The sequence below is a fragment of the Dermatophagoides pteronyssinus genome, unplaced genomic scaffold, assembly GCF_027571235.1.
Source record: "Dermatophagoides pteronyssinus isolate colony J.1.1.1.1 unplaced genomic scaffold, Derpt_VIB-CSIC_2022.12 sq0012, whole genome shotgun sequence".
In the NCBI taxonomy this organism is placed as follows: domain Eukaryota; kingdom Metazoa; phylum Arthropoda; class Arachnida; order Sarcoptiformes; family Pyroglyphidae; genus Dermatophagoides; species Dermatophagoides pteronyssinus.
This window is the reverse complement of record NW_027461536.1, coordinates 99,495-113,292: the sequence shown is the minus strand read 5'-3', so window position 1 is coordinate 113,292 and position 13,798 is coordinate 99,495. Positions and strand designations below refer to the sequence as shown.

The following is a 13,798-nucleotide window of genomic DNA, read 5'->3' as shown; positions in this document are numbered from 1 at the left end:
GTGTGTGTGTGTGTTTGTGTACGTGTCTTGATCGCGTATGGTTTTTTTTTCATTTCATTTCATTTTTTCAAAAATAAAAATCCATAAAAACACACAAACACACACACACCAACATAGAAAAAGAATGGATGGATGTTTGCTTCTGTTCGTTGTTGATATTTTTTTTTGTTCGTTATACTAATGCTGATGATGATTATCATAATAATAACAACAACAACAAGTGCATGGTATGTACCACCACCACCACCATCATCATCAACTATCAACAATTGCTACGACCACGGACAAACAAAACAACGAACTAACGAACGAACGAATGAACGAGAAAAAAAATTGATGGCCAAATTGTTGAAAGAATAAACCAACCAAACAAAACAAACCAGTAATGACCACACAAACACCATCCATTTCAAAAAAGTATACACTACACTTGACATTCCACCAACCAAAATAGTTTCTTTACACTTGATCTTTGTATTTTTGTATTTTTTTTTTCATTTTTTTGAGGCTGGTCGATTCTCTTTCGGTAGTTTTCTGAATCTCTTTCTTCTGAATAAAGTTTGACCCTTTTTTGTTTCTTCACTTCTTGCTTTTGTTCTGTGAAGAAGGTTTGATGATGTTTTTTTTTTTTTTTGTTTTGTTTTAAGGCTACCTTTCCTGGTTTTAAGGTTAGGTAATGGTTAGCTAAAGGTGTTGATCCATCAATCCATCATTCATTTAATAACCATTATCATCATTATTATTCATCAGATTAACCATACCAAAGTCATCCACCCACCCGCACACACACACCAGTCGACAGTAAACTTGAACAGTTTTCGAAACTGTTTTATCATCTTTGGAATTCGTTAATTTAATTTAATTTTTTTTCAATAAAATGATCCATTTGGATAATAATATCGTATTCATTTTTTCGAAGAAACGATGGATGTTTTTGCTATTTGAAACAAAACAAAAAAAAATCATCAAATAATGATGATGTCTGATGATATTTTGTGTTTGATAAACTAACTAAAATCCTGCCTGTTATGTGTGTTTATATTTAACACATAACCAAACAATCAAACCAGCCAAGTTAAACTTGCCAGCCAAACAAAAGTTCATTAAACTTGAACTTGTAGCTTTTTATTTTGATTTAGTTGAATTGATATTGCATGGTTATATGATGATGATGATTGGGTGTACCTCTCTCTCTCCCTCTCTTTTGATTGATGATAATGGTTGGATGGTGGCAATATCGTCGTCGGCTGCTGCTGCGGCGGCTGATGTCGAGGATATCTATCTGCATATTTTTTTATTACGAAAAAAGAAGATAAAATTAGTGGGAAAAAATCATTTTTTTTGCACGAGTTTTTTTTCTTTTGTTTGTTGCATGATCGATGATAATCATATATCCATTGAAACATTAATTCGGTTCGTTTTGCATCACACGATGATGATGTACCGAAAAAAAATATCATTTTCAGATATCGAATTTCAATATGGATTGCATTCTAAAAAAAAATTTTGATCAAAAAAAATAATCTGGATTTTTCTTTTTCAAAATGTTTTTTTATAAATCAAATCAAATCAAAATTCTATTCAATTTCCACTTTTCACCAATTGTAGCGCCATCTTTTGTACTGGAATAGACACAATTTGTATATTTTTTTTTAAATTTCAATTTCAAAAATTTTTCCAAACAAAAAAATATACAAAGCAGGAACCAAAATACAATGTGAAAAAAAAGTGTTAAAGATATTGATTTTTTTTAATTTTTCCATCAATAAATTTTGTTTTGTCTTTTTTTTGAATTCAATTGAGAAAAAAAATGAAATCTTGATTTGCTTAAATGATAGATATTGCGCCATCTAATGTGGTGAAAATAAAATTGAAAAGAAATCATTGAAAATTAATAAATGAACAAAAAATGATGCTAGAAACTTCGTTTGTGATTAATGTGGTGTATTGACCATAACAGCCAATGGAGATAAATTATCCGGTGATTTGGGTGTTTTTGGTGTTGTTGGTGTTTGACTATCTTCATAACGAGGTGGTTCTTCATCATTCGATTCGTCGACAGTATCAGCATCCAAATCATCATCGATCATACCGATTTTCGATTCTTTTTCATCAATATCATCGTTATCATTTGTATTGATTTCATTAGTATTTTCATCAACAATTTGATGATTATCATTCATTTCGATTTTCTTCGTTTCATCATCATTGATAATATGATCTACATTAGTTTCTAAATGAAAAACAGCTTTCATTGCTGCACATAAACGTGCCATACGTTTTGAAATGGCAAAACTTTTAAATTCTAATTCACGATTACATTGATCAATAATCATACAACCAACAACATAATATTTTCTATCATTCAATCGAATACGTTCAATAATTTTAAAATATGGTTCATCAAGACAAAGATCATCACAAATTTTATATAGTTTATTTTCAGCATCCAAAACAGCTTGAATTGATTGATGAAGTTTAGTTCGTTTAGCATCATCATCATCATCATTATTATTTACTTCATTTATCGATACTTGTGGTTTAATATTTTTTGATTCTGAATTCACATCAATATTATCTTCGGTAATATTGTTGTTTTCGATAATTTCATTCGATGATGATGAAGATGATGATGATGATGATTGTTGTTCAGCTGAAATATCATTTTCAACGGAATCATTTGATTCATTTTGATCAGATTCATTTAATAGTGATTGTTGTTGTTCCATCATTATAGTTGTTGATCATCTTCAAATAATAAATTATCATCAAACAAACAAGAATGAAAATCAAAAACAGAAAACGTACCGAAAAAAAAACTCCCATCACCATTACTCGATTACCAATAAAAATGTAATAATTATTATCAAACTTGTACAAAAATTATGATTATCTTCATCATCATCATCATTATTATCGTTATGTTATCAATCGGTGTCTATGACAATGATCATTCATTTATAAATAAAAATAACAAAAATAATATCATTTTTTCAATGTGGTTTTCAATAATACTTGAGAAAATTGCAAAAAAAAAAATTGTTGGAAATCTTTTGGAAATAAAACAAGGAAATTATGTTTCGTCAATAATGATATACATCGGCTTTTTTTAAATCACAAATCGTAGATTGGAAGTGATCAAATATTTTTTCCGATAATCCTTTTTCGGTAAACAAAACACAAAAAACGATTTCACCATATCGGAAACAACAAACAAAAAACATTCTTATTGATTATGCGCATTACAATAAAAATGACTATTTTGACAATTTTGTCCACTATTATGATAACAACAACAACAACAATGATGATGATGATGAGATAATGTTCGAATCATTGTTGAATTATTCCATAAATATTTTAATGTTTCAGATGCTGTACGTAATTTGGCCAATCTTTTTGAAATATCTGTTGCTTCGTTGGTCAACAATATTGTTTGAATAATCAAACGAATTGTATAGAATTTTTTACAACCAATACGTTCACGTTTAATTAATTGATATGATGGTTTTGACCAATTTTTATTATAACAAAATAATTTTAAACGTTTTGTTGAATCAATCAAACTAATTAATTCATATGATGGTGGTAATTCTTTTGGTGATGATTCTGTTGGCTGTTGAATTTTTGGCTCCAAATCATCATCATTATTATCGCAATGATTTTCAGACATTTTTCTTGTTTTCAAACAAACAAACAAACAACTGAATGAATATTTTGATCTGATCGTCAACCATCTTTCGAATGAAAAAAAAACGCGTAATGTATATGGAATGTGTGGTCAGGGGATTATATTGTCATCAATTATCCATCATCATTATCGTCATCCAACCAGCCAGCAAGCCAGCTAGTCAAATTCAGACGAAATTATTATCATCATTATCATTGGGATTTCAACAACAACAACAACAAAAAAAGATTGTCTGTCTATATGGTTCATGTCAATGAAATTCAGCAAAAAAAAAACGAGGATTCTGAACGATTGAACTAAACCCGATTATCATTATAATGATGAAAATGAAAATAAAAAACCGATCATAATGATCAATAAAAGTAATAATCATGAATAATAATGGCTCATCATTATTATGATCATTCATTCATTCATTCAATCCAATCGATCGATTTTGATTGCCAATCAATTTATCTATTTATATTATACCGCCATAGTATAGTTGATCCGTTTGTTTTTATGTTTTTTTTTGTTGTTGTTTCAGTTAAAAACAAATATTTTGGATGGATGAACATCAATGATTTTTTTTCCATGTAATGAATGAAATGAATGAATAAAAAAAAAATTCAGTTCAACCAGTGAAACGAAAATGAAATTATTGGGAACTTTGTTGTTCTAAAAAAAAATCTGAAAATAGTTAGTATCCCTGAAGACCCATTTTTTTTGGTAAATTATGACCACAGGATAACCTTGTAAATAAAAAATGAATAAATGATTATGATGTTGATGGTAATGATCTGGACATGAAAACAAGACCACAAAACAAAAACCACCAAAAAATGCACCGTAAACACACACACATAGAGAGTGTGAAAACCATCGTTAAACCAAGGTCAAATTTATCATTTAACTTTAATTCATTTGTTTAACAAAATTAGTGGAAAAAAAGGTATTTAAAAAAAACTAAAAAAAATGATGTGTTTTTTTGTGTTAGTGAAAGATTTGGGTCGGTAATCAACAACAACAACAAATGGAATTAATTTTTTTTTTGAAAGAAAAAGAAAAATAGTTCATCCAGGTGAAACGCATTAATTATGTTCCTAAATTGGTTAATTTAATTTTTTATTTTTTTTAAAACTTCATAAGCCTAATGGTGTTTTGTTTGTTTTGTTTTATTTTTGTTTATGAAATATTGGGTAAATGTTCAAAAACTTTACTTCTTGTTATATTACTACCGGAATATGAATCCAATATTGTTGGATTCGACATAATAAAATTATTACTATTATTATTATTATTATTATTATGGATAATTGTTCCGGTAACATGTCTTTGTGGACTACTTTTAAATGTCATAATATTACCATCATTAGTTTCAATATCAAATTCAATATTATTTGATTTTAATGGTTGATTTGATGTTAGATTTGTTGAATTTATACGTATTATTGAATTACGTTTAGATAGATTTGATTGATGATTGATTATTTTTAATTGTTGTTGATTAGATGAATCATTTGATGATTGTTGTTGTTGTTGTTGTTGTTGTTTCATTGTTGTTAACATTGTTGATAATGAATTTTCATTATCATTATTCATTGTTTTTGGTGATATTTGTGGTAAATTAAATGCTGATAATGATGATGATGATGATGATGATGTTGTTGTTGTCGTTTGTTTAGTTGGAATATCCATTGGTTTTGTATTGGATTTTGAATGTATGTTAGCCATATTATTATTATTATTATTATTATTTGTTGTCGATGATGTAGCATACAAAGATAGATCAGGTATTTTAACATTATTAAAATATGAAAATTGTAATAATTGTTCACATGTTGAACGTTTTGCAGGATCTTTATCCAATGTTCGTCGTAAAAATTCAAATCCAGTTTGATCAATATGTTTAGGTATTTTTTGTTCTAATGGTTCAATTGTATCCGGTTCAGGTATTGAAACACCGGCAAAAAATTCATTTGTACGAAATATTGTTATATGTCGGGCAAGTAGATCACCAAGTGTTTTTCGTATTAAATATAATTGATCAACATCCGATTTACCTGGCCATAATGCTTCACCACGCATTAATTCAGCAGCCACACAACCAATTGCCCATACATCAACAGCTGGACCATAATTTGTATCACCAACTAATAATTCTGGTGCACGATACCAACGTGTAGCAACATAATCGGTATAATTTTCACCCGGTATCAATGTACGTGCAAAACCAAAATCACATAATTTTACTATACATTCACGTGTTAGCAATATATTTTCCGGTTTTACATCACGATGTATACACTGTTTTAACACGTATAAGTTATATAATGTTTAATAATCTAATCCAGGTAAAAAAAAATTTACTTACATTATGTTTATGACAAAAATTTACAGCATTAATTGTTTGCCACATAATACGTTTAACAATTGGTTCAGGTACACCACGTGGATATTTTTCCAATATATCCAATACGGTTAATTCACAATATTCAAATACTAAATGTAATTTACGTTTACGACGAAATACTTCAATCAAATTGATTAGATTTGGATTTTTTAATTGCTAATGAAACAAATTGATTGATTGATTTTGATCATTAAGAAAAAAAAATAGTGCATACCTTTAACATTTTAATTTCACGCATTGCAATTTTCTTAATCAATGGATCATCTTCAGTTTCAACATATTTTTTAATAGCAACCAATTGACCATTATCACGATTACGACATTTAAATACAATACCATAACTACCTTCACCTATTTTGGCTATTTTTTCATATTTTTCAATCGAACTATGCATCATTAATTGTTGTTGTTGTTGTTGTTTTTGTTGTTGCTGTTTTTGTGATGGTCCACGACGAAAAATTGAATTCTGTGTTGTTTGTTGTTGTTGTTGTTGTTGTTGCTGCTGTTTATTAGATTTATCCGTATTATCTTTTGTCAATGATGATAATGAAAATAATGATAATCGTTTTTTATTTATACCCAATACACTGGTACCGTTGATTGAATTTTTTTTAGTTGATTGTTGCTGTGTTGTTGTTGTTGTCGATGGTGTTGCTTGCTGATGATCTATTTCATTTATTTTAATGGATTTTTGTTGTTTGTGAAATTTTCAAAAAATTAAAACAACAACAAAAAAACAACATACCTGAAATGGAAACTTTACGATTAATTTTCGGTGTTGATTTATAGGATTCGTTGTTGTTGTTACTACTGCTAGATTGACTATTTAAAATGGCCAATTTTTCGCTAGAAAATTTGATACGCAAAAAAAAATTTTAAAAATTAGTCAAATTTTAACACAGTGAAAATGTTTATTTAAAACAAAACAACAATTTCATTCATTTCAAATGGAATTCGATATTGATGTGCGAAACAAAAAAATCATTTTCAATTCTGTGTTCGAACAGAATATCAGTTATATTGTCAACTCAAGGGAAAAAAACTAACTACTAATCGAATGTCAAAACCAGTAATTGATAGCGGTATAATGTGAAATCAAAAATAAAAAATTCAAAACGTTTCAAATTTCCCATTTAAAAACAAAAACAAAAAACAAAAAATTCACATACACAGGAAACATTCTTTACCTAGACAACATAATAATAATGATGAAATTTTAAACTTTAAAAAATTTAAAATATATATTTTTTTTATATCAAACAATTAAAATAGTCGAATGACGATAATAGTATTCTTATTCTTTGTCTTCATTCATTCAAAGTTGACGAAATTCATTGTTGTTGTTGTTTTTTACATTTTTCAATGACAACGATTATGCAATGATCGTATATAATTTCACTATAATGACAACAAAAAAAGGTTTTTCTTTTTGGCTAATGGCGTAACCCTTAGTGATGAATGATGATTGTTTTTTGCGTTTGTTGTCATCGTTGTTTGATTTGATTTGCCGTTTTCACCATATTCTGGTTGTTATTGGTAACCGGGGGGGGGAGAAAAAAAATTCAATTTTCTTCAATTCTACAGGATTTGTTGCAGAATTTATCAAATTTTGTCAAAAAAAACTTTGTCAATTTAATAGAGAATGAAAGAAAAAAACAAAGAAAGGATAAACAAATCGAATGTTATCCACAACAAAAATAAAGAGAAGGAAGGGGGAAATAAAACAAAACCAAAAAAATTGAATAGAATCTTTCTTCCAAATTTGAATTATTCTTCTTCTTCCAAACACACACCAACCACTACAGTTTGATAACCATGACCACTACCACTGACGTACCTCACCCACCATTTCCGATTGTCGCTGGTGTTCGATTCCGTTGGGCGAAAAATATCAACAACAACAACAATTGGACATAATCCAAATATATGAAATATATCTGGTTTCCACCTCCAAATCTTATTTGTTATTATTGATGATGATGATAATGATTATAAGAAAAAAAAATAATCATTATTCAATAATTCAATAATATATGAGAAATCCATAAATGTAATGTTTTTTCTTATATTGATTATTTAGTGATGAGAAAAACAGATAGAGAAAGAATGAAAAAAGAATGTAACCATAGTGATATTCTGATATTTGTTCAAAATCCTAATATATACGATAATAAACAACAACAAATAGGGAAAAACAAAATTGTGATAAATAAAGATACAAACTAAACATGTACATTATACTAACGAAAAAAGAAAAACATAGAAGATATTAAAAGATTTGTATGAGAAAATCAGACCATTGTGTTTTATGGATGATGATGATTTTCTGATTTTCTGATTTTCTGTTTGTCACTGCTGCTGTTAGTTAGTTAGTTAGTTTGTTTGTTTGGTTGGTTGGTTGGAATAAATTATTTAAATCAAGCAACAAAACAAAACAAAAACGACGACAACTACAGGAAATGAGAAACAGATAAATCTTTGCTACCCAACAAAAAAAACCGAGAGACTAATAAAATACTGGTATGACAAGAATCTGACAACAACAACAGAAAAAAAACGTGATATCTTTTTGTTTTTTTTTCTGGTGAATCCGGAATTATAATAATTTTCCTTGTCAATGTATGTCATCATGTCTAATGAATAACACACACACACAGGGAAGAATAATACAAATATGTTTTGTTTTCAATCAAATCTGACCACAAAGATTTATGTGATAAGATTTTTTTTTAATTAAGAAATTTTTTTCAAAATATAAAAATTCTGGATAACGTCATACCTGAACGGGTCAAGATATTGTTGTTGTTGTTGTTGAGGATGTTGATTATTTCGAATCGAATGTTTATTTTCATTCGAAATTGGTGGATTTATTTTGATCATCATTTTGTTCGAATTTGAATTCAAATTCTGATTTTGATTTTCTGTTCCAATCATTTTTGTTTTTATGTTATTATTTAGATTCTTTTTCTGTTTTTGTTGATTGTTTGTTGTCAATGTCGATGTTGTTGTTGTTGTCAATACAAAATTCTTGTTATTCTTTGAATTCACCAATTTATTATTATTATGGTAAGAATTTTGTTGTTGATTTTTTCTTTTAATGATTGTTTTATCGTTGATTGTTTTGTTGTTATTAGTTGAATATTGAAATGTCAAATGTTTATCATTATCATTACGTTTTTTTGTAACTGTCAAACATCTTTCATTATTATCATCGTTATCGTAGTTATCATTGTTGTTGTTGTTGTTTGTATTGATGACAATTTTTTGATTTGACAAAATTATTTCCCTATTCAATGATGATGATGATTGTTTTGATGAAAATTTCAATGAATTTATCAATGATAAATCCTTATGTTGTCGTATTGGTTGTGCGTTTGTTTCTTTATAAACATTACGCCAGAATAGATTCTCATAAAATGAATCATTCGATGATAATAATGATGATGATGATGATGAATTATTTCGATTTTTATTCTTATTTAGTTGTTGCTGTTGTTGGCAATCATTTTGATTATTATTATTATTGTTGTTGTTCATCGATATTATTATTGGCCATTCATTTTGATTATTATTATTATTATTATTATTATCATAATTGTTGTTCATAAGTAATCGATCATTATCGATTAATTTCAAACAATTCAAATGTTTTGTTGTTGTTGTTGTTGTTGTTGCTGCTGCTGGTTGTCGATTATTTTGATTATGTTGAAATGATGAAGATGGTGAAGATGGTACAACAAGAACATTTTGACGATCCAACAATAATAATTGATCCAAACGTTTATAATGTAAATCATCAACAACAACAACATCATCATCAACCGGATGATTCGATTTTTTCGACAATTTTAACATTGTATAACAAATTACTGTCGATTTAGTCGATATTGGTGTTGATGATGATTAAGGGTAGTGGTTGGTGGCTTTTGTCGTTTTCTGCTGGTGATAATGATAATTATGTGAATTTTTTTTTCTCATAAAATGAATCGATCGATAAAGTTAATTATTTTTAACAAGAATTATTCACTGCCGCCATTTTCATCGTTTAACAAGTCAAAAAAAATCTTGATTTTTTTTTGTTTTGTTTGAAAATCCATAAATATCGTTACCACCAGAAAAAAAAACATTCGAAATCGAAAAACGTTCGATCGAACGAACGAATCGATGGACAAAAGAAAAAATGTTTCAAAGAAACGAAAAACAAAAACAAAAAGAAAATTCAACATTGATTAAAACATGAAAAATCGATCCAAACAAACAGCAACAACATTAAAACAAGCGAAATGAAATGAAAATGACCATCATCATCATCATCACCATATGGAATATGAATTCCTTTTTTTTACTCAGAAAATATATTGACCTATCAAACAAAGAAAAAGATAAACTAAACAAAAAAAAATGAACAGAACCCATAATATCATTATATAGCGTCGTTTTGGACACCTGAATTTCTTTTATTAGTTTGTGTTTATATTTGTGTGGGTTTATTGTTTATTCTGGTGTTTCCTGCTGCTCCCTTTAGCCAAAATATTCTCTATTCTAGAAACAAAAACAAACAAAACAAACAAATTGAATTGAAATTTTTCAACAAAACATTCCAAACAAAAATTAGAAATTAGAATTTATTTAATTTGAAAAAATAAACAAAATTTAATTTATGACATTTGTTGAAAATCAAAAATCATGGAAAATTTTTTTTTGTTTTGTTTCAATGAAGACCAAAATCTTCCATATTTTTATTCAAAATTGTCCATTTAACTGAATCAAATACAAATTTAATATTTTCGGTATCGGTTGCACAGGTAAAATGTGAATAAATTGTTTTTGTTTCTCTTTTTATCGATTGACGATGATGAATACCATTATTATTATTATTACTATTCATCGATATCGTACCGTTTAATGTTTGATGATGATGAAAAGAATTATCATTAATAATTTTACCATTATTATCATATTGATTAAATAATTGTTTATCATCATTATAATAACTAAATGCATTACGTATAAATAATTCTTTTATAAATTGTCCAGCATCTGATGCATCATTGATATTTCCATTAACTCGTTCGCTACCAGCGCTTGAGAAACAAATCTTTAACCACAGCCCATGGAATTTTTTATAATAGAACTTTGAATGGCAATGATTTTAAAACCAACGCATATTTGTAAAAGTAATTATATAAGAAATTTGAAAAAATCTAATTGATAAATAAATGTAAAATCTTAAACGACGAGTATTTGCATTTATGTAAAAACAAAAACGACGCAAATTTGATCAAATGTGAATACAAAAACCAAGCATATTCGATCAAATGTAAAAACAAAAACGACGCAAATTTGATCAAATGTGAATACAAAAACCAAGCATATTCGATCAAATGTAAAAACAAAAACGACGCAAATTTGATCAAATGTGAATACAAAAACCAAGCATATTCGATCAAATGTAAAAACAAAAACGACGCAAATTTGATCAAATGTGAATACAAAAACCAAGCATATTCGATCTAATGTAAAAACAAAAACGACGCAAATTTGATCAAATGTGAATACTAAAACCAAGCATATTCGATCTAATGTAAAAACAAAAACGACGCAAATTCGATCAAATGTTAATACTAAAACCAAGCATATTTGCTTAAATGTAAATACAAAAACGACGCATATTTGCGTCGTCGGGTTCAAAATAAAGAACTAAAACGACGCACATATGCGTCGCTGGTAGCGAACCTGTTAAAATCTTCAAATATACGTTTTAATGGTGAACGTTTAATTTTTTCTTCCAATAAATCTTTTTTATTTAAAAATAATATAAATGATGATTTAAATAATGTTTTTAAACTTGTTATTAAACTAAATAAATTTAATGATTCTTGCATACGATTAACACGATTTTCTGATTTTCTTCCATCTAATATTTGTATCATTTGATCATATTCTGAATCATTAAAATTTAAATGATTACTTTTATATTTAAACATATCATATTCATTTAATGCTGTTAAAAATATTATCGATGTAACACCTTCAAAACAATTTATCCATTTCATACGTTCATTATCTTGACCACCAACATCAACAATACGTAAATTAATTTTGGCTGATTTTATATAAAATAAATGTTCAATAATACCGGTTGTTGGCAAACGTATTCGAACAATATCATCATTTGTCGGTATATAATTTGGTTGGCCAAAACGTTCAACATTTTCGAAAAAATATTCCGCCGAATCGGATAATTGAAATTGTGTACGATGTTCATAACATTGTTTTACACCGGAATCCGACCATAAACAACGAATACAATCAACCAAATCTTTTGATAATGATAATTGATTTGCAAATATTACTGTTGCTTGTGAATATGAACAATCAATCGATAATATTTGTTCAGCATAATGATTTTTATTTTCAAAATTTTCAAATTCAATTGATAAATATTTCATTGCATGTAACAATAATTGCATACATTTTATTGTATTATGAAATACATAGATACGATTATTGATTAATTCGGCTGATGTAAAACCATTATCATGTATAATACGCATCTGTTTAATAAATGTACTTTTACCCGATTCACCCGTTCCAAGTAATAATAATTTTACCTGTTTACGTACAATTGATTTATTTTCTTTAAGAATTTTTTCAATTTTTTTATTACGTTTACGTATTTCACGTGATTCATTTGATTCGATACACATGATTTTTGTTTGTTTGTTTGTTTGAAACAAAACAAAAACGAAAATCTTGAATTTGCCCGGTACACTTTTTTTTATTTTATTTTTTCGTTTTTATTAAAACGATCACAATAATGAAAAAGCCCGTAAGGAATTCTGGTAAAGAACCATAAATAATGAACAGATGATGTTGAAAACTGAGAGATAGATAGAAAAAAAACAAGCACAACAATAATTCGAATGGAAAATAAGAAAGATGTTTTTTTTACGATAAATTCTTCTTGTTGTTGTTGTTATATAATTATATAACTGTCGATAACGAGATCACCCTGAAGAAATTCGGAATTAAGAATAAAAAACAAATTCCAATGCGAATAAAATGTCTTCAAAGATGTTGTTGGAACAATATTTATTATTTGTTGTTGTTGTTGGTTAGATAAGATGTTTGCTGTTCGAATGACAATGATAATTATTTTTCATTTGTTTTTGACAAAAAAAAAATTTGGATTTTGACTTTTGTTTCTTCTTTTGTTCTTTTTTTTTCATTTCCAATTTCAATGATGATGGTTTATAATTATGATGATGATGATCATCATCAACATATTGGATAGACCGGTCGGTTTGGGTTTGATTTGTCGATAATGGCCAATGATTGTCATGGTGAAAATCCATTTTATCGACAACGACGACAACAGTAATAATAATAATGATGATGGGCTGGACAAAAATTTTCGGTATTAAAGACGATAATGATAATAATGATGATGATTATATTAGAGACTTTGATTTTCATTTTTAATTTCTTATTTGATTATTATCATCGAAGATGATTTTTTTTCTCTTTCTTTATTTCTGGTTTAGTCTTGTAAAAGTTTTTTGCTGTTGTTGTTGCTGATCATAATAAAATGATGATCTTATCATTTGATTTTTGCAAGACATTATTATTATTATTATCATAAAATGTTGGTGAGGTTACTAATGGTAATTTGTATCCAGGGTAATATTATTTATTTGATTTTTTTTTTTCTT

The 13,798-nt window shown here is 27.5% G+C and overlaps 3 protein-coding genes across 8 annotated transcripts; all 3 read right to left on the bottom strand.

The window, feature by feature from the left end:
* Positions 1-1,731: 1,731 nt before the first annotated feature.
* Positions 1,732-2,941, bottom strand: LOC142645474 (uncharacterized). Its single transcript, XM_075821737.1, has 2 exons — positions 2,809-2,941; positions 1,732-2,748 (listed from the first exon to the last, which is right to left on the bottom strand). The coding sequence occupies exon 2, from the start codon at positions 2,730-2,732 to the stop codon at positions 1,935-1,937; it is 798 nt and encodes a 265-aa protein (XP_075677852.1). The 5' UTR covers positions 2,733-2,748; positions 2,809-2,941; the 3' UTR covers positions 1,732-1,934.
* A 1,710-nt stretch (positions 2,942-4,651) lies between these two features.
* On the bottom strand, positions 4,652-10,389 carry LOC113789454 (cyclin-dependent kinase-like 1). Of its 6 annotated transcripts, XM_075821723.1 has the most exons (6): positions 7,921-8,093; positions 7,253-7,606; positions 6,829-6,929; positions 6,298-6,749; positions 6,045-6,239; positions 4,652-5,977 (listed from the first exon to the last, which is right to left on the bottom strand). In XM_075821723.1, the coding sequence occupies exons 2-6, from the start codon at positions 7,261-7,263 to the stop codon at positions 4,856-4,858; spliced, it is 1,881 nt and encodes a 626-aa protein (XP_075677838.1). In that variant the 5' UTR covers positions 7,264-7,606; positions 7,921-8,093; the 3' UTR covers positions 4,652-4,855. The 6 variants fall into 6 exon arrangements, with proteins under 6 accessions (XP_075677838.1, XP_075677835.1, XP_075677839.1 ...); XM_075821720.1 differs by lacking the exons at positions 7,253-7,606; positions 7,921-8,093 and adding an exon at positions 8,863-10,389; XM_075821724.1 differs by lacking the exon at positions 7,253-7,606 and having other exon boundaries at positions 7,921-8,053.
* A 143-nt stretch (positions 10,390-10,532) lies between these two features.
* Positions 10,533-13,775, bottom strand: LOC113789389 (guanine nucleotide-binding protein G(q) subunit alpha-like). The gene is made up of 2 exons (XM_075821741.1): positions 11,820-13,775; positions 10,533-11,158 (listed from the first exon to the last, which is right to left on the bottom strand). Exons 1-2 carry the CDS (start codon positions 12,791-12,793, stop codon positions 10,795-10,797), a joined length of 1,338 nt encoding a protein of 445 aa, XP_075677856.1. The 5' UTR covers positions 12,794-13,775; the 3' UTR covers positions 10,533-10,794.
* Between the last annotated feature and the right edge of the window lie 23 nt (positions 13,776-13,798).